The 20,631-nt window shown below is 46.2% G+C and overlaps 1 protein-coding gene and 1 non-coding gene across 2 annotated transcripts in view; both read right to left on the minus strand.

The window, feature by feature from the left end:
* The window catches only part of EIF4G1 (eukaryotic translation initiation factor 4 gamma 1), a 174,690-nt gene that overhangs the window by 15,174 nt on the left and 138,885 nt on the right, over nucleotides 1-20,631 (minus strand). The window contains 14 exon segments of the mRNA XM_070753741.1: nucleotides 253-371; nucleotides 1,773-1,859; nucleotides 1,862-1,918; nucleotides 1,921-2,024; nucleotides 3,940-4,045; nucleotides 4,137-4,239; nucleotides 5,151-5,251; nucleotides 8,517-8,673; nucleotides 10,039-10,143; nucleotides 14,258-14,494; nucleotides 16,440-16,586; nucleotides 18,040-18,237; nucleotides 19,375-19,548; nucleotides 19,845-19,964. Coding sequence (XP_070609842.1) covers nucleotides 253-371; nucleotides 1,773-1,859; nucleotides 1,862-1,918; nucleotides 1,921-2,024; nucleotides 3,940-4,045; nucleotides 4,137-4,239; nucleotides 5,151-5,251; nucleotides 8,517-8,673; nucleotides 10,039-10,143; nucleotides 14,258-14,494; nucleotides 16,440-16,586; nucleotides 18,040-18,237; nucleotides 19,375-19,548; nucleotides 19,845-19,964 — 1,815 coding nt within the window.
* Nucleotides 19,698-19,778, minus strand: LOC139168658 (small nucleolar RNA SNORD66). The gene has a single exon (XR_011559329.1). It is a non-coding gene; the product is annotated as a small nucleolar RNA SNORD66 (small nucleolar RNA).

The raw sequence follows: 20,631 nt of genomic DNA on the forward strand, positions 1-20,631 counted from the left end.
CCAGACTATACAGATTGAGTTCATGAAGTCTTTCCTGATACGTTTTATGCTTAAGACCTTCCACCATTTTTGTAGCCCGCCTTTGGACCGGTTCAATTTAGTCAATATCTTTTTGTAGCTAAGGTCTCCAGAACTGACCGGTTCTCTGAACTACTCAAAATTCCACTACAGGTTCTCCAGAACCTGTCAGAACCGGCTGGATTTCACTCCTGGACTTATCCAAGTCTTCCTTCTATCCCAGCCAGAACAAACCTTCATATCATTGATGTGTAGGTATTCCTCAGTGATGGCCTTGGCTTTCTTCTCCAACTCTTCCTCGGATAAGGCAGGTTTGGCAGGCGGTTCGGGAGCCACCACCGGCTCACGCTTTGCTGCAGGGAGAACGAGAATGTGAGAAAAGCAGAGGAAGGAAAGAAATATTGGAGTAGGATTCGCGTCATCATATAGAAGATTCTGTAAAAGCCTTGGTGGCGCAGTGGTTAGATTGAGAGTTGCAGGCTAATTCTGCCAACTGCCTGCAGTTCAATTCTGGACAGTTCAAGGCCGATTCATCCTTCCCTCCTTCCGAGGTCGATAAAAGTGAAATATGATTGATATAATAACAAGGAAATTACAAGACTGTATTTATGTATTAAATATATAATAATTATTAAAAGGAAGATTTTCCTTTTGTAAACTAGACGTAAGCTGCATGTAAATTACACTACTCTTTAGGTAGTGCCAATCTTAAATAATGATACCAATATGTTATGTATAAAGCAGGATGCTTTATCTCTTTTTTTCCTTATCTTTTTCCTTTTTTTATTTTTATTTTTCCTTTTTTTCTTCCCTTTCTTATGTGTATATATTGTCACCATGTCGTTTCTTGTTGTATATTTTTAATGTATATATTTAATAAAATCTTTTTCAAAAAAAGTGAAAACTCAGATCGTTGGGAGCAACATGCTGACCCTATAAACCGCTTAGTGTGGGCTGTGAAGCAGTATACAGTGTTCCCTCGATTTTCGCAGGGATATGTTCCAAGACCGCCCGCGAAAGTCGAATTTCCGCGAAGTAGAGATGCAGAAGTAAATACACTATTTTTAGCTATGAACAGTATCTCAAGCCTTCCCTTAACACTTTAAACCCCTAAATTACAATTTCCCATTCCTTTAGCAACATTTAGATTATTACTCACCATGTTTATTTATTAAAAGTTTATTTTAAATTTTTTTTTAAAGGCAGACGAAAGTTTGGCAATGACATATGATGTCATTGGGCAGGAAAAACCATGGTATAGGGGGGAAAACCACGAAGTATTTTTTAATTAATATTTTTGAAAAAACCGTGGTATAGACGTTACGCAAAGTTTGAACCCGCGAAAATCGAGGGAACACTGTATAATTTTAAGTGCTACTGCTATTACTCTTCTCAAGGTGAGTATAAAGATAAAACCAGAGGTTGTTGTTTTTCCTTTTGGCTTTAATGACTTTGAAAGAAAAATCTGGGGATTTTGATGTACGTTGACGGCAGCAAAATAATCTTATGCAAACAAATGGAAGGACACTTTGATTCCCACACAATGGACGAACGGCTGCCACAAGTTGCTGGAGCTAGCAGAGATGGCTTAAAAGACTGCTTTGATTAAAGAAAACAATTAATTTGGAAAACACTTTTGGATTTTGCTTTGCGAGGGGGGGAGAAAAAAATTGAAACTCTTGATTTTGGGTTTTGCTGAAGGGGAGAGGGAGATGGAGACCCTACTTCACTTCCTGTTTGCACCCCCAACTCACCAGGTTCCCTGCTTCGGTCCCGCTCTTCCGTCATGCTCGCCACTTTGCGCACTGTCTCCAGGACGCCTTGTCGTTCGCCGCTCCGGCTCGGTCGTCCATTTCTTTGCTGAAGCTGCGCTTCGTGACCAGGGTTCGGTTTCTATCCGCCGCTCCACCCTCTCGCTCCGCTCCACGCGGTCGCCTCGCTCCGCCCGCTCTACCCTCTCGCTTCGCTCGCTGGCTTTTTCGGAGCGGTCGCGGCTGCTGCTGCTCCTGCAAATGCACCAAACACAGTCCCTCTTTTAGAAGAGGACAACCTTTCCAGCACTTTGTGGAAGAACCCAGAAATCTCTCCAACGGGTGGAGGGAACGGGTGCCCTCATAAGGATTGCCCATCACTAAACGCCCCGTTGCATTAAGCGGTACAAGGGAGGAGTTACCATATTTTGGGTGTAAAAAATGCACCTTTTTCCTCCCTAAAAGAGGCTGATAATTTGGGTGTGTCATACACTGAATGTGGCTTTTTTTTTCCCATTCCTAGCTAGCTGCTAACGATCTTCCCAGCTCTTACCTTGCAGGCCCTTTCATTGTTTTTCTCTGCAAAGAATGTTTTGTAGGGTTTTTTTAATTACTCTTAACTTGCTCCAAATAAGTTTCTTTCCAGCCCATACCATGTGCTAACGATGTTCCCAGCTCTTACCGGCTTGCAAGCACTTTCATTATTATTATTATTATTATTAATTAGATTTGTATGCCGCCCCTCTCTGCAGACTCGGGGCGGCTCAATTGCTCTCTCTGCAAAGAATGTTTCCCAAACCCTGCCTTTCATTTCTTTTTCCATTCACTATTTGCTCCAAATGTTTTCCAAGCCTCAGTCTTTGCAGGGTTTTTTCCATTGCTCTACTTTCTCCGTCCAATTCTTTCCAGGTGCTAATAATGTTCCCAGCTCTTACTGGCTTGTAAGCTCTTTCATTGTTACTATCTCCAAATGAAGGTTTTTTTAAGCCTTTAACCAGGGAATAAAATAATGTGCTGAAGCTGACCAGACTAAGAACGCTAACTAGATAAATACCTGGTAAGCAGATTCTTTTCCCTGTTTTCCTCCCCAAAAACTAAGGTGCGTCTTATACTCCGAAAAATATGGTAAATAAAAACTGCAAGGCAATCTCAAATCAGGAACAGACACATCATCATTTCCCAAATATCTCAAAGATTAAATCGTAACTAACTGGACCAAAGTTTCTTAAATTGAAGTGTTTTTGTTACTCATCCAAATGAGTTTCATTTCATAAGGAAATGAAAAGAAAATAGTTAGGCAGAGAGTCATTGGAATAATAATAATAATAATAATAATAATAATAATAATAATAATAATAATAATAATAACAACAACAATAATAATTTATTAGGTTTGTATGCCGCCCCTCTCCAAAGACTAACTGTACTAACTGACTGACAGAATTACACTAAGGAGATTAATATTTAAATATTTATATATAAATAATATATATTTAAAATATTTTCTCATGTTGCTTCTGATCTTTCCCCCAACTAACCTCAGATTGTGTCCCCTTGTTCTTGTCTTTACTTTCCTATTAAAAACACTTCCCTCCTGAATCTTATTTAACCCTTTAACATATTTCAATGTTTCGATCTTGTCCCCCCTTTCATAGAAAACATAGATGTCTGACGGCAGAAAAAGACCTCATGGTCCATCTAGTCTGCCCTTATACTATTTTCTGTATTTTATCTTAGGAAGGATCTATGTTTATCCCAGGCATGTTTAAATTCAGTTACGGTGGATTTATCTACCACGTCTGCTGGAAGTTTGTTCCAAGGATCTACTACTCTTTCAGTAAAATAATATTTTCTCACGTTGCTTTTGATCTTTCCCCCAACTAACTTCAGATTGTGGCCCCTTGTTCTTGTGTTCACTTTCCTATTAAAAACACTTCCCTTCTGTCCTCCAGACTCTACAGATTGAGTTCATGAAGTCTTTCCTGATACGTTTTATGCTTAAGACCTTCCACCATTCTTGTAGCCCGTCTTTGGACCCGTTCAATTTTGTCAATATCTTTTTGTAGGTGAGGTCCCCAGAACTGAACAGTTATTCCAAATGGGGTCTCACCAGAACTCTATACAGTGGGGCCACTGCTGTAAAAGAAGCATAAAGAAGATCACCACCAACCTTTGAACCACACGCCGAACATCTTGGCTCTCTGCAGGAGCCGACTGCTGTAAGGCTGAAAACCGATTCAAAGTACTTGTGGCCGGACGGTTGGTCTCGGCAGCGACTGGAAGGAAAAGGGCTGGGTTAGGCGAGTTCAGAATTGCCTGGCATCACCCATTTCGCAACCCTCTTGGTTAAATTGGCTGCCACCTTACCTGGTTCAGCAGGCTTGGCACCTGATCCGCCACTGCTGCCTTTCCCCCAGCTCAGCCGTCCCCCAGGCGCAAAGAGCTGACTATTAGTGTCAATTGAGCTAGGCTGTAAAAAAAAAGAGAGACAATGACACGGTTCAATTGCTTGCTATTTAGTACGCCTGCTTTTCTGCTGCCTTCAATTGTGCCACTTCCACCCTCTTCACGGGGGAAAAACGTAACAACTTCAACAAGCATCTAAAACGTTACAAAATCCATCAATTATGTTGCAACAAAGGCGTACTTAGGGCAATTCGAAAGTACTACTCGGTGCCCCTCATTCATCCCAGGTGAAGTCCTAAAAGTGTTTTTTCAAGAGGCATCTAGATTTTCTTGTTGCTTTTTTTGAAGACTTCCATGAAGCTTCTTCAGGTATGATTGGATGGTGGAGAAGATAGAAAGGTAGGTAGGTAGGTAGGTAGATAGATAGACAGACAGACAGACAGATATTAGATAGACAGACAGACAGACAGACAGACAGACAGACAGACAGACAGATAGAATTCTTTATTGGCCAAGTGTGATTGCACACAGAAGGATTTTGTCTTTGGTGCAGATGCTCTCAGTGTACATAAAAGAAAAAGATACATTTGTCAAGAATCGTAAGTTATAATGCTTAATGATTGTCATGGGATCAAATAAGCAATGAGGAAACAATCCATATTAATAAAAATCTTAGGGATGCAAGCAACAAGTTACAGTCATACAGCCATACAGAACATTCAGCTGTTGAATGTTATGTATGGCTGAGTCTGAACGTGTATAATTGATTTTTAAAATATTAGGGATCTTAGGCTAGTTATTTAGTTTAATTAATTGGATTTGCCATTTTATTATATGTTGTAAGCTGCTCCGAGTCTTTGGAGAGGAGCGGCAAATAAATCCAATCAATCAATCAATCAATCAATCAATCAGCAAGCATCTTTTAATTTCTTGGCCCCCAATTTTACTCGCCCCCAAAACCTGTTACCCACTTACTTTAGTGATCTTGCTTAACCTGCTGGGGTCAAGGGGCCGGTTACCCTTGCTGATGGGAACCATGTTCCAACCGTCATCCGATACCAGGTTTCCTCGCCCCCCTGCGGAGATAACACAAGTCAAGAATTCGTCTCTGAAATTATTGGAGAGCGGTAGCTGTCCTCACGGGCTTCGGGGCCGGGGGTGAAATGCTACCGGTTCGTTCGTGCCTGTCAGTAGTCAGAGAGCCAGTCGCGAAGGGAACTCTGGTCCCGGCCCTCTGGAATAAACTCCCCCGAGATTCGAACTGCCCCCACCCTCCTTGCCTTCCGTAAGATGTTGCAGACCCACCTATACCGCCAAGCCTGAGTGCATTGATTTCTCCCCTTACCTTTCCTGACTCAACATATGAGATTGGTATGATTGTTTTAGAATTGTTAGTTTTTTATAATAATGGGGTTTTTAATATAGTTTATATTGGATTTGTATTTTATTGTATCTACTGTTGTTGTGAGCCGCTCCAAGTCATACAAATACAGTAATACCTCATGATACGAACTTAATTGGTGCAAGGAGGAGGTTCGTAAGACGAAAAGTTCGTAAGACGAAACATTGTTTCCCATAGGAAACAATGTAAAGTCAATTAATCCGTGCAACCAAAAAACCCCCCGCAAAAAAACGGCTTTCGGCGACTGCTGGGAAGCGGCGCGGCTGTTTTAAAAGGTGACAGCCGGCCTGGGGGGCTTCCTAGCACCCCCCCCGAACCCGGGTTCGAGGTTCGGGGGGTGCTGGGAAGCCCCCCAGGCCGGCTGCGACCTTTTAAAACAGCCGCGCCGCTTCCCAGCTGTCTCCTGAAGCCGAACGCTAAAGCTGAACTTCCGCGTTCGGCTTCAGGAGACAGCGGGGAAGCGGCGCGGCTGTTTTAAAAGGTGACAGCCGGGCTGGGGGGCTTCCCAGCAACCTCCCGAACCGAACCCGGGGTTCAGAAAATTTTTGCCTCTTCTTACGAACTTTGTTCGAGTTACGAACCGGCGTTCGGGAGGCTTCTGGGAAGCCCCGCCGCCCGGCTGTCACCTTTTAAAACAGCCGCGCGGCTTCCCAGCAGTCTCCGAACGCCGGTTTGTAACTCGAAAAAAGTTCGTAAGAAGAGGCAAAATTTTTCTGAACCCCGGGTTCGTATCATGAGTTGTTCGTAAGACGAGGGGTTCGTATCTTGAGGTACCACTGTATAATAATACAAATATATTATTTGTATACAAATACAAATATAATAATAATAATAATGATAATTTTTTTTATTATGTCAGTACAACACAGCAAACAAGATCAATATGCTGGATTTCGTATTTCATCACCAGTCGGGCGCTTCCCAAGCACCTAGGACTGCGTGATGTAGTAATAATAATAATAATAATAATAATAATAATAATAATAACAGTAACAACAGTAACAACAACAACAACAAAACAACAGCAACAACAACAATAATAATAATAGTGTGAGGCTCTGTCCACCCACTGCCCTTTGGGCTCTTTTATCCCCTGCGCCTGTACAGAATGCTTTGCACATGGGGGTGTTTGGGCAGGTGGGTGGAGTTTTGCGCTGCCTTTGCAACTGGCTCTCCGATGATTGACAGGTATGAGCGACGACCCAGAAGGATTTCATCCCTGCTTTGGGGAAAGCCAGAACTCTTCTTTCAACTGGAGTTAAGAATGTGCTACTTTTGGAGTACAGGCAGTTCTTGAGTTATGACTTCAATTGAGGCCAACATTTCTGTTGATAAGCGCAAACGGCAAATCTCTCCCAATTTTATACCCTTTCTCGCTAGAGTTTGTTAAGTGAATCACTGCAGTGGTTAAAATTAGCGGCACTTAAATAAACATGGCTTCCTCATTGACGTTGCTTGTCAGGTCGCAAAAGGGGAACCACGTTAATCCGTGACGTGCAACCGTCGTAAACGTGGGTCAGTTACAGAGTGTCTGAATTTTGATCCCGTGACACACAGGGATGCAGTGATGGTGTTAAGCGGTGGTGTAAAAGCAGCAGTCATTGGCTACTTCCCCCTCCCCTCCCAGAGTCGCTGTAACTTTATAACGTTGTGACTGCCCATGTCTCTCCAACACTCCACAGACTGCATTGGTTGCTGATTGGTTTCTGGACATAATTCAAAGTGTTGGTTAAGACCTATAAAGCTCTACATGGCATTGGACCAGTCTACTTGTTGTTGTGGTTAGCTCTGGCCCAGCTCCTGCCCCAAGGAATGTGCAGGTGGATGTGGGGGAAACATCCACATGCCGCAGGCCTGTTTTGCTCCCGATGGAATCTGACGACAAAGCCTCCTCTGACCAAGGAAGCGTGAGTGACAGGGAAGAGGGGAGTTTGGCAGACAGCCCGGGAGGAGATCAATCATCTGTATCATCCCTGGATTCTGAACAAGAATTAATGACACATCCACGCATGCGTAGAGTGATGCATAGGAGACAACAACTAAAGGATTATTACAAGAGAAAATGAGGCCACCTGTGGTTGGGTGGAGCTGCTGTAATTAGTGCTACAGATAAAAGTGCAGCCTGGTGTTTTAGCCTCATGGCAGTTTATCTGATTCATTGTTTCATCAAGATCGTGGACTCTCTGGACTTTAGAATTGGACTCAATTTCCCAGTTATTGGGTGAGCAATTGGATTGCATTTCACCTGTGCCTTGTGTGTACCAGAAAATCCCTTTGACATTTAAAAAGGGAGCTGTTTCTGTTTATAAAAACTTTTGGGTTTTCCTTTTATCGTGTGGTGTGTGTCTTCCTGGACTAATTACCCTGTAATTACGGGCGGTTGAAATACGCCGGCAGAACAACTTGTGCAAATGAGTCCCAGCGACCGGTGAGGTCACACATAGTCAGCCTTCTCTAGGTCCCGTCAACTAGACAATGCCGCTTGGCAGGGCCTAGGGGAAGAGCCTTCTCTGTGGAGGCCCCGGCCCTCTGGAATCAGCTCCCCCTGGAGATCCGTACTGCCCCCACCCTCCTCGCCTTTCGCAAGAATCTTAAGACTCATTTATGCCGTCAGGCTTGGGGCCATTAGATTCTAGTCTGTGACCAAACAAATGTATTTTAATACTATTGGGATTTTAGATTAATTGTTTTAAATTAATTGGATTATGATGCTGTATTGTTTTTTACATGTTATAATCAATGTAATATTGTTTTTATAGGTTGTTTTTTATAGGTTGTAATCCTCACAGAGGGGCAGCATATAAATCCAAATAAATAAACAAACAAACATTAGTCGCTAAATGAACGACTGGTAAACCGAGGACTGCCTGTTACTGAAACTCTTGTGTTTGAAAAACATTGGGAGGCAACATCTCTATTTTTCTTGTGTTCCACCTCACCTGCAGATGATGGGCCTGGAGGCCCTCTCCTCTTGTCCTGCTTGGACATCAGCTGTTGCACTTTAATGTGCTCTCGGTGTTCCTCCATCTCGGCTTCCTTGTGAATCTGGTCAATGGTCTTAGGACCCTGATCCCCTCTCCTTGGCACCCAACTGTTCTGCAAAAGGCATAAGGGAAAGCAGGGAGAGGCATTACCGCGTGCCGACCGCTCGGCTGCTTGAGACCGACAATGGCGGACCGTGGGTGAGAGAAAGGATGATGGAGGGGGACCTTCGCCCGCTGCACAGGTTGCGGCTCTATCTCACAGTCACTCATGATGCCCTTATCACCTCACATCTCGACTACTGCAATGTGCTCTACATGGGGCTTACCTTGAAAAGCATTCAGAGACTATAATTAGTCCAGCTGTTGTAGGTGTGCCGAGGTCACACCAACACTCTCTGTGAGCTACACTGGCTTCCAATCAGTCTCCGGATGCAATTTAAGGTGTAGAAACATAGAAGACTGACGGCAAGACCTCATGGTCCATCTAGTCTGCCCTTATACTATTTCCTGTATTTTATCTTACAATGGATATATGTTTATCCTAGGCATGTTTAAATTCAGTTACTGTGGATTTACCAACCACGTCTGCTGGAAGTTTGTTCCAAGGATCTACTACTCTTTCAGTGAAATAATATTTTCTCACGTTGCTTTTGATCTTTCCCCCAACTAACTTCAGATTGTGTCCCCTTGTTCTTGGGTTCACTTTCCTATTAAAAACACTTCCCTTTTGAACCTTATTGAACCCTTTAACATAGTCTGCGGAGAGGGGCGGCATACAAATCCAAATAATAATAATAATAATAATAATAATAATAATAATAATAATAATAATAATAATAATAATAATAATAATAATAATAATAATAATTTTTTAAAAAATTAAATGTTTCGATCATGTCCCCCGTTTTCCTTCTGTCCTCCAGACTATACAGATTGAGTTCATTAAGTCTTTCCTGATAAGTTTTATGCTCAAGACCTTCCACCATTCTTGTAGCCCGTCTTTGGACCCGTTCAATTTTGTCAATATCTTTTTGTAGGTGAGGTCTCCAGAACTGAACACAGTATTCCAAATGTGGTCTCACCAGCGCTCTATATAGCGGGATCATAATCTCCCTCTTCCTGCTTGTTATATCTCTAGCTATGCAGCCAAGCACCCTACTTGCTTTCCCTACCGCCTGACTGCACTGTTCACCCATTTTGAGACTGTCAGAAATCACTACCTTTAAATCCTTCTCTTATAAGTTATCACTTATAAAGCCCTACATGGCTTAGGGCCAGATAACTTAGGGGACTATCTCCTGCCGTATGCCTCCCAGTGGCCTATTAGAGCCCAAGGGTCGACCTTCTCCAGGTCCCATCGACCAGACAGCTAGGTAGAGGCTTCTACCTTATTTACCCAGCTGGACTGACCCAGAAAAGGGGAGGGGGTCTGTCTCCTGACTCAGGGACCAAACCTGAGCTACCACCTGCACCTTACCCGCCTGAGGTCGATCACATCCTGCAGCATGAACCGGATCCGCGAGGACGTTTTCTTCTCCTTAATTATTTTCTCCATCTGGTTGAAGTACTGATCCATTCGAGGCTGAAGAACAAGAAGTGTGGTTATTTATTTGGCATACGGCAAAAGAAAGTGAGACGCCGCGATAGAAACAGTAAACAATGCCGTTTGGCAGGACCCAGGGGAAGAGCCTTCTCTGTGGCGGCCCCGACCCTCTGGAACCAGCTCCCCCCAGAGATTAGAACTGCCCCCACCCTCCTCACCTTTCGTAAATTCTTTAAAACCCACCTTTGCCGTCAGGCATGGGGGAATTGAAACATCTCCCCCGGGCCTATATAATTTATGTATGGTATGCTTGTATGTTTGCTTTTAATAATGGGGCTTTTAGTGTTTCTTTTAAATTATTAGATTTGTTATACAGTGGTACCTCAAGATACGAACCCCTCGTCTTACGAACAACCCGAGATACGAACCCGGGGTTCAGAAAAATTTTGCCTCTTCTTACGAACTTTTTTCGTGTTACGAACGGCAAACCTGAACTTCCGGGTTTGGCGGTTCGGGAGGCTGCTGGGAAGCCCCGCAGCCCGGCTGTCACCTTTTAAAACAGCCAGGGGGCTTCCCAGTTGCCTCCCGGAGCCAAACCCGGAAGTTCGGGTTTGGCGTTCGGCTTGGAGAGGCTGCTGGGAAGCCACCCGGCTGTTTTAAAATGTGACAGCCGGGCTGCGGGGCTTCTCGGCGGCAGCGGCAGGTACGTAAGACGAAAACGTTCAGGAGGCCGCTTTGGGTTTTTGGCTGGGAGGGAGGGCAGGAGATCCGACGCTGGGGGAGGGAGTCAGGAAGGTCCTCTTGCTCCCCCCCTCAGCGAAAAACACAAAGACGGTCTGCCATCGCATGACAGGCAGGGCGGAGCAGCGTGGAGCAAAGGGAGTCTGAAACCGCCAGCAGCTTCAGTTTCCCATTGCTCCGCGGGCGGCGGCAGACCGCCTTTGTATTTTTGGCTGGGGGGGAAAGCAGGAGGCGCAGGATCAGGCCGGCGGCGGGCACGGGAGAGGCAGCAGGTCTGCATCCTGGGCGGGTGGGCGGGCCGCGGGCGAGGAGGCGCAACCGAGCGGGCCGGCTCAGGCTCTGGCTAGGACGGGGCGGGCAGCGGCTGGGCGCGGCAGCGAGGGTGCGTCTGACTCGGGGCTGGCGGCGCCTGACGCAGCGGGGAACAACAGCGTGGGAGGCAGGAGAGGACCAGGCAACCGGAGCAGCGTTGCCGCTGCTCCCGGCTTGGCTTCCCTGGCCGCCTTGGCTTCCCTGGCCGCCTGGCGCTGCGATCTTCCAATCTTCCCTTGGCGATCTTCTGATCTTCCCTGGCTTCCCTGGCCGCCAGGGAAGCGGCCAGGGAAGCCAAGGGAACATCGGAAGATCGCAGCGCTAGGCGGCCAGGGAAGCCAAGGGAAGATCGCCAAGGAAAATGCCCAGCCCAGCCGCCCCCCCCCCCCCCGAGGCGTTTTCCTGGAAAGAATGCCATCCACCACCGAGCTTTTCGTAATCTGTTTAAATTTCCTTCACTCCCCCCCCCAACATTCCCCGCCTTGCCTCGCTTGACTGGCCAGAGGACATGACATTCACCGCCTCCCGTGCCTCCTTTGGCTTTGCGATTGGACGCGCCTCCCGCCGCTCTGCCCAATCGCAAAGCCAAAGGAGGCACGGGAGGCGGTGAATGTCATGTCCTCTGGCCAGTCATGGGAGGCAAGGCGGGGAATGTTGGGGGAGTGAAGGAAATTTAAACAGATTACGAAAAGCTCGGTGGTGGTGATTGCACTCCTTTTAGAAAAACGCCTCCACGGGGGCTGGGCTGGGCATTTTCCTGGAAGGAATGCCATCCACCACCGAGCTTTTCGTAATCTGTTTAAATTTCCTTCACTCCCCCCCCCCAACATTCCCCGCCTTGCCTCGCTTGACTGGCCAGAGGACATGACATTCACCGCCTCCCGTGCCTCCTTTGGCTTTGCGATTGGACGCGCCTCCCGCCGCTCTGCCCAATCGCAAAGCCAAAGGAGGCACGGGAGGCGGTGAATGTCATGTCCTCTGGCCAGTCATGGGAGGCAAGGCGGGGAATGTTGGGGGAGTGAAGGAAATTTAAACAGATTACGAAAAGCTCGGTGGTGGTGATTGCACTCCTTTTAGAAAAACGCCTCCACGGGGGCTGGGCTGGGCATTTTCCTGGAAGGAATGCCATCCACCACCGAGCTTTTCGTAATCTGTTTAAATTTCCTTCACTCCCCCAACATTCCCCGCCTTGCCTCCCGTGACTGGCCAGAGGACATGACATTCACCGCCTCCCGTGCCTCCTTTGGCTTTGCGATTGGGCAGAGCGGCGGGAGGCGCGTCCATAGGCTTGGTCGGGTCGCCGCAGCACCCTCCCTTCGCCAACCCTTTGGCGGTCACCGGTGGGCTTAGGGTGCCTCGGCACCGACTTCGCTGCCCCTTCCCGAGCCCAGCCCCGTGACATTCGCTTTCCTCCCGCCCGCAGTTGACTGATCGTGGGCTCCTTCGCAACCTCGGAGAGCTTCCTGGTTTTCGTGAGCTTTCATGCCCTGGAAGCTCTCCGAAGTTGCGAAGGAGCCCACGATCAGTCGGCTGTGGGTGGGAGGAAGGCGAATCCCCCGTGGGCTCCGTTACATCTTCCGCTGCCAGCCAGGCCATGCTGGCGGCAGCGGAACAATCGCCTTCCTCCCGCCCGCAGCCGACTGACCGTGGGCTCCTTCTCGAGCTCCCTTCCTGAGCCTCCCGTTCTCTCTCCCCCCCCCCCTCGCCCCTTCGCCTCCCTGTGTTCCTAGGAGAAGTGCTGGGGATTGAGGCAAGACAGACCTTCTGCTCCTCACCAGCACTTCTCCTAGGAACACAGGGGGGCGAAGGGGCGAGGGGGCGGAGAGAGAACGGGAAGCTCAGCATTCCGTCAGCCGCAGCGCTGGCTGTCAACTTTTCTTTTTAAAACTGGGCAGGAGCTGAGTTGCCTCCCCATTGCTAAAAAGAAAAGTTGACAGCCAGCGCTGCGACTGACGGAATGCTGAGCCTCCCGTTCTCCCCCCCCCCCACCTTGCCCCTTCCGGTTTCGGCGTTCGGGAGACCGCTGGGTTCCCAGCTGTCTCCGAACGCCAAACACCAAAGCCGAACTTCCGCCTTCAGGAGACAGCTGGGAAGCGGCGCGGCTCTTTTAAAAGATGACAGCCGGCCTGGGGGGCTTCCCAGCACCCCCGAACCCTGTGCCGGCAAGCCCCCCAGGCCGGCTGTCACCTTTTAAAAGAGCCGCGCCGCTTCCCAGCAGTCGCGGAAAGCCGTTTTTTTGCGGGGGGTTTTTGGTTGCACGGATTAATTGACTTTACATTGTTTCCTATGGGAAACAATGTTTCGTCTTACGAACCTTTCGTCTTACGAACCTCCCCCCGGCACCAATTAAGTTCGTATCTTAAGGTACCACTGTATATTGTTTATTATTCCTGTGAGGCACCCCGAGTCTATGGAGAGAGGCGGCATACAAATCAAATCAAATCAAATCAAATCAAATCAAATAAATAAATAAATGGGTTATACTTGAGTTACAATGGTGACCTTTAGTGACCGTTCCAAGTTATAAGGGAAAAAGTAACCCATGGCCGTGTTTCAGAGTTACTTTTTTAATTATTATTTATTAGATTTGTGTGCCGCCTCTCTCCAAAGGGACCCTTGCAAGGGCATCAGGTCCAACCCCCTGCTCAAGCAGGAAACCTACACCAGTGATAGCAAATCTACGGAACGGGTGCCACAGTCCTACCCTCCTCGCCTTTCGTTAAATGTTGAAGACTCACCTTGGCCAATCAATCTCCCCCACCTCCTTTTTCGCTGACCTTTTATTATGTTTATGTTCAGTCGGCCTGGGTGTGTATGATTGTGTAGTAGATACGGGTTTTTTATAACAATGTATATTAATTTTTTTTTTTAAAAAATTAACATTAGATTTGTATTTATATTGTATAGCTGTTATGCTGTGAGCCGCCCCGAGTCTTTGGAGAGGGGCGGCATACAAATCTAATAAATAATAATAATAATAATAATAAATAAATAATAATAATAATAATAATAATAATTATTATTATTATTATGAATGAATGAATGAATGAATGAATGAATGAATGAATGAATGAATGAATGAATGAAGGGGGTGACGTACCTTGGCCTTCTCAAAGTCCAGGTCTTTGCCGATGGTCGTCAGCAACCGACATAGACACTCCAGGGATTCCTCGTCGTGGTTCTTCAGCAGCTTCACCACGCAGTCGTGCATGATGGCCTCCGTCAGCATCTTCAGCTTGAAGAGTTCCCCAATGAACTTGATGTTGCCAAGAGAGCGACGGCGGGCCTTGTCCCTCGCATCATCCAGCTCCTCTTTTAGGCGCGTTTTCTCTTCGGGCTGCCGAACAAGCAGACAAACAAACAGGGGATTTATGACCAGGGTGTCCAGGGGGAAAGCAGTACCTCCGGAACCGCCTGCTACCGCACGAATCCCAGCGACCGATAAGGTCCCACAGAATTGGCCTTCTCCGGGTCCTTTCGACTAAACAATGCCGTTTGGTGGGCCCCAGGGAAAGAGCCTTCTCTGTGGCGGCCCCAGCCCTCTGGAATCAACTCCCCCCGGAGATTAGAACTGCCCCCACCCTCCCTGTCTTTCGTAAGCTACTCAAGACTCACTAATACCGCCAGGCATGGGGGAGTTGAGACACCTTTCCCCAGGGCTTTTTTGTATTTTGTTTTATGTTTGGTATGAATGTGTTGTTTGGTTTTTTAAATATGATAGGGTTTTATATGCTTTTTTAATATTAGATTTGTTCTACTATAATATTGTTTTTATTATTGTTGCGAGCCGCCCCGAGTCTTCGGAGAGGGGCGGCATACAAATCTAATAATTATTAAAATTATTATTATTTTGAAATTCCCTGACATTTCCCTGCAACTTGCGATCTAGTTAAGGCGCAGTCGTAGATGACGTCATACCAAACGGCTAAGCCGTGGAGACATATCGGTAGCTGAGGAAGCAAGTTGTGGCCACAGTTATGCTCATTTTTGCTTGACTCTGTCAGGCAGCGCGATCCGTGGTTTTTTTAACATGATTTTTCCCTGACTTTTAAACATTTTAGTATACTTTGGGTTTTTTCCCTGATTTATTCCATTTTTTTACAAATTCCCTAATAATTCCCTGATATTTCCCAAATAATTCCAATTTCCCTGTTTTCCAGGTTTGCTAGACACCCTGATGATGGACTGTGAATTTTAAAATTCTTCACCTAAAACGATTCATTTCAGCCATTTTTAAGAAACCCAAGTCTAGAGAAGTTGTACATAAAAAGGAATGAGTTGTGGTCTGATAAATAAATGGTCAATATGAGACTAGCTGAGATTCAACATCAATTCTCCTTTTTCCAACGAGACCTCTGAACTTCAACCACTAAAGTCAGGATTTCTGCATTAAGCAAAGTAAGATCCCAACTTTGCCAGCAGCTTAAGTCCAAGAGTACATCTACATCTGGCTACTACACTTCCCTCTGCCCGGAGGGTTTCGCCATCTTAAATGAGCATCTTTTCTCCATTGACCCAATGCATTTTGGCCAAACCACTCAAACCGAAGCAGATCTTCAAAGCCACCAAAACATGAATTGTGGACTTTGTTAAAAACATTAAGATGGGATTAGTAAGATTCTAAAGATTTTTGTAGATTTTATACCTGCTGTATTTGCTTTTGGTGAGGTGGGGAGCTAGCAAATTATATAAATGATAGATCGATAGACATAGTCAAATAGACAGACATGAAACAATAGCTATAAATGACAGTAATGATTGATAAGGGATAATGATAGATAGAAATACAGACAGATGAGAGACATGCTAGCTAGCTAATAAATGGATAGATGAATGAAACATAATACAGATGGATGGATATAGACAGAGATAATGATAGATAATGGGAGGAAGGGAGGGTGGGAGGGAAGGAAGGATATAGATAGATAGATAGATAGATAGATAGATAGATAGATAGATAGATAGAGACAGACAGACAGACAGACAGACAGACAGACAGACGATGATAGATAGGTAGGTAGATTAGATAGATTAGATTAGATAGATAGATGATAGATAGATGATAGGTAGGTAGATGATAAGATAGATAGATAGATAGATAGATAGATAGATAGATAGATAGATAGATGATAGATAGATAGATAGATAGATAGATAGATAGATAGATAGATAGATAGATGATAGACAGACAGACAGACAGACAGACAGACAGACAGACAGTCCGAATCTTATCTGAATCTTTTAGGCTTTGGGACCCAAGCTCTAGATCCAAGCTCACTTACAGTAGCCGCTTCATCCATCTCCTTCTGCTTCTTCTCAAAAATCTCATCATCGTCTTTGTCTTTCTCAAACTCTTTCTGGCAGCGGTTCAAGAGTACCTTGCGAAAGTTCACCATGACTGCAGGTTTGTCAGTAGTGGGGACTTTCAGCTAAAGAAAAAGACAGTTAAGGATCACCATGAGAAGACAGCCAGGTCAGCTCTCCTAATGCCCATTGGTCCAAGCACCATATACAAGAAATTAACTATCCGGTCGCAATCCTATCACAACATGTGGCTTATGCCAGAGGTGGCGTTCAGCCGGTTCATACCGGTTCAAGCGACCTGCGAGTGAGCCCCAGTGCTATGCCGTCCTATTTAGGCACGTTTTGAAGCCGTGAGCATGCGCACAAGCTGCGCACGAGCAAAGTGCATGCGTGCAAGCTGCGCACGCTCACATTTGCGAACCTTAATGAATACTACCTCTGGTTCATGCTCATAGAACATTAACCTGTTTACTGAAGTAGCCCATTTTTAGGGTTCCCAAATACAGTGGTACCTCTACATACAAACGCCTCTACTTACGAACTTTTCAAGATAAGAACCGGGTGTTTAAGATTTTTTTGCCTCTTCTCAAGAACCATTTTCCACTTACAAACCCAAGCCTCTGAAACTGTAACCAGAAAAGGCAGAGAGAAGCCTCCATGGGGCCTCTCTAGGAATCTACTGGGAGAAAACAGGGCCTCTCCACCCTCCCTGTGGTTTCCCCAATTGCAAACATTATTTGCTTTTACATTGATTCCTATGGGAAAAATTGCTTCTTCTTACAAACCTTTCTACTTAAGAACCTGGTCACAGAATGAATTAAGTTCGTAAGTAGAGGTAGCACTGTACACCAATATACACACGTTAGCCACTTAACGCTAGTCAAGCTTTGCCCATTGTGGTGGAGCCAACTAGGCCAGTGGTCTCTAAACTTTCCGGCTTAGCAGACTGGTGGGGGGGGAGGGAGAGAGGGAATTGGTCCATGCAAGCGGACGACACCCACAAGCTCAGCTCCATTTGTGCAAGTGGCGGGCAACACGGGTTTGTCGCTCACAAGAGACAGATCAAGTGATACAGAAAAATCCAATAACATGACTTCAAACATATCTTTGAGTTCTTCCTTTTCCCACAGATATCACAAAACAATTTCCTAGAAACACTTCCTAAGAGCAGATGTTTCTCACACCTAATTTCTCTGAAGCCTTCTGCCTTATCACAACTAATCTTCCTTAATCACCCTCTCTGTCCTGTGTATGCTTCAGGCAATGTAAATCTGCCCCTTTGATCGTATAATGTCCTGTCCGGAGTGATGTAAACTTTGTTTATTAGTGAGATGTTTATTGAGCCCTTTTGTTTCCCTGTTGTAATTACCAGGAATACAGATTAAGCAGTTAGTGCCGTCCTATCCTGGCTTATAGAATCAGGGTAAGCAGAGTATTTTTATGCTAGAGGTCCAGATATATATATTTATGGTATAATCCTATTCTAACATTATGCTATACTGCAACAAATCTGCTGCACATTAGAAAGGGAGGTAACGCCTGTGAGAATTGCTGGGCCTTGATTCCTGGAGAACTTACCCCCATAAGGCAACGGCACATGTTGGCATAGGCAACGGAGAAGTTTGGCTCAGAGATGGCCTTCTCGAAGATGAGGTCAATGACGCCCTTGAGGCGCTCTTCTGTGTCAATGGACAACTCGGTGACTTGCTTCATCAGCTGCTGGAACATCTGTGGTGTCAACTTGTTGAGTATGCTGCGCACACGTCGGAACAGCTCCTGTGGGAAGAAGAGGGAAGAAAGAGGGTCCCATTATTTAGCATGCTGCTTATAAGCGCTATGTGCTTAGAGCTCGACACATTGTTAGACACCCCACGGACCCACTTCATGGTCAGTTTCTGTTACTCTCCTCTGGGAGGAGATTTCAAAGTATTTCATAGAATCATAGAGTTGGAAGGGACCTCCAGGGTCATCGAGTCCAACCCCCTGCTCAATGCAGGATTCATCAAACCATCCCAGAAAGATGACTGTCCAGTCTCTGTTTGAAGACCTCCAGTGAAGGCAAGCCAACCACCTCCTGTGGCAAATAATAGTACAGTGATACCTCGTCTTACAAACATAATTGGTTCCGGGAGAAGGTTTATAAGGTGAAAAGTTTGTAAGACGAAACAATGTTTCCCACAGGAATCAATGGAAAAGTGTTTAATGTGTGCAAGCGCAAAACTCACCCCTTTTGCCAGCTGAAGCGCCCGTTTTTTGCACTGCTGGGATTCCCCTGAGGCTCCCCTCCATGGGAAACCCCACCTCCTGACTTCCGTGTTTTTGTGATGCTGTAGGGATCCCAGCAGCGCAAAAACGGGTGCTTCGCTGGCAACGAAAGTCCAGAGGTGGGGTTTCCCAGCGAGGGAAGCCTCAGTGAAATTGCCGCATTGCAAAAACACGGAAGTCCTCGAAACCCCACCTCCGGACTTCCATGTTTTTGTGATGCTGCAATTTCACTGAGGCTTCCCTCGCTGGGAAACCCCACCTCTGGACTTCCATTGCCAGCGAAGCACCCATTTTTGCACTGCTGGGATTCCCCTGCAGCATCGCAAAAACACGGAAGTCCAGAGGTGATGTTTCCCATGGAGGGGAGGCTCAGGGGAATCCCAGCAGTGTAAAAACGGGTGCTTCGCTGGCAACAGAAGTCCGGAAGCGGGGCATCCCAGTGGCGGCGGCTTGGGTTCGTAAAGTGAAAAAAGTTTGGAAGAAGAGGCAAAAAAATCTTAAACCCCGGGTTTGTATCTCGAAAAGTTTGAATGACGAGGGGTTTGTAAGACGAGGTATCACTGTATCTCCAATTTGAGCAGGGGGGTTGAAGTCAAAGACCTCCGAGGTCCCTTCCAGCTCTGTTAGGATTGACTGACTGATCCGTACCTGAGTTTTTATGTTCTCAGGGTCTTCTACTTCGCTGGCCCGCTTGCTGCTGGGCTTCCAAGCCTTCTCGGCCTTGTTCAACTTGACGTCTTCATTCAGAGAGACGGTGGCAATAATCTTGCGAGGTTCCTTCCGCAGGCTTTGCTGGGAACGCCGTTGTCCTGGCCCAGCCGGCTGTGATGCAGGATAGGAAGGAAGAGAGATGGGGGGAGAGGGAAGGAGACATTAATACTTTGCAAATATTGCTGAAACAAGCACAGGCTCCATAGTTGGAAGCTATTCTCCCCCCGCCCCCCAGACGTGTTCGGTTACATCGACGTGGGCTGCCAAATCAGTTCCTCATTTCCATCACAAAGTATCAGTGGCCCAGACACAATGGCACGAATTCGGAGTTCATCATGCAGACCCAGAGAACAGAGGGGAGGGGGAAAAATCTCACCAGGATGATGAGGCCACAAAAAAGAACATACCGGCCCACGGTTGGGCGGGGTTGGACGGCCCAGATTGGCAAAAGAGGGCGTGAAGTCCGGTCCACAGTTCATGGTGCTCAAACGTACAGGGTCCAGGGGACGAAGGGGCATCTTATTCACCTGGAAGGCAAAAAAAGCAGGAACATTAACACCAAAGATCAATGGTTTTACAAAAGAGTGGACGACTGGCTATAACCGTGTCTCAAATTCTGTCACTTCAAAAGAACTGCAGATCCTCATGACTTTCTGGGTTAGATCTCAGCGGAGTCTTCATTATCCCACCATTGCAAGTGAATGCAGTTAATGGGTTGTGTTGCCTAGAACTGGGATGGGCAATTTTGCCTTAGTCTGAGTCCACCATTCACTTCCTGGCTCAGCTAAGAGCTGCGCATGAGATCCCTGGAAGGGAGGGAGGTGAATATGTAGTTTCTTGTTTCCTAATTTTTGGAGGGTTAAATTGTTTATTTACCTGCATCCTGCCTTTATTGTTTTTAGAAATATCTCAAGGCAGAACAACAATGCAACAGTCTTTGGGAGGAGGGCAGCATAGAAGTTCAAATAATAAATAAATAAACATACCTCCCCCTTCCTATTTTCCTCCCCCACAACCATCACCCTGTGAAGTGGGTTGTGCTGACTATGTGAGTGGCCAAGTCACCCAGCTACTTTTCATGCCTATGGCAAGACTAGAACTCATCATCTCCTGGTGATTGGCCCCAAACACAACTAGAACTCCCAGTCTCCTGGTGAATGCCCCCAAATCACCCAGCCAGCTTTCATGCCTAAG

Source organism: Erythrolamprus reginae, chromosome 5 (assembly GCF_031021105.1).
Source record: "Erythrolamprus reginae isolate rEryReg1 chromosome 5, rEryReg1.hap1, whole genome shotgun sequence".
Taxonomy (NCBI): Eukaryota; Metazoa; Chordata; class Lepidosauria; order Squamata; family Dipsadidae; genus Erythrolamprus; species Erythrolamprus reginae.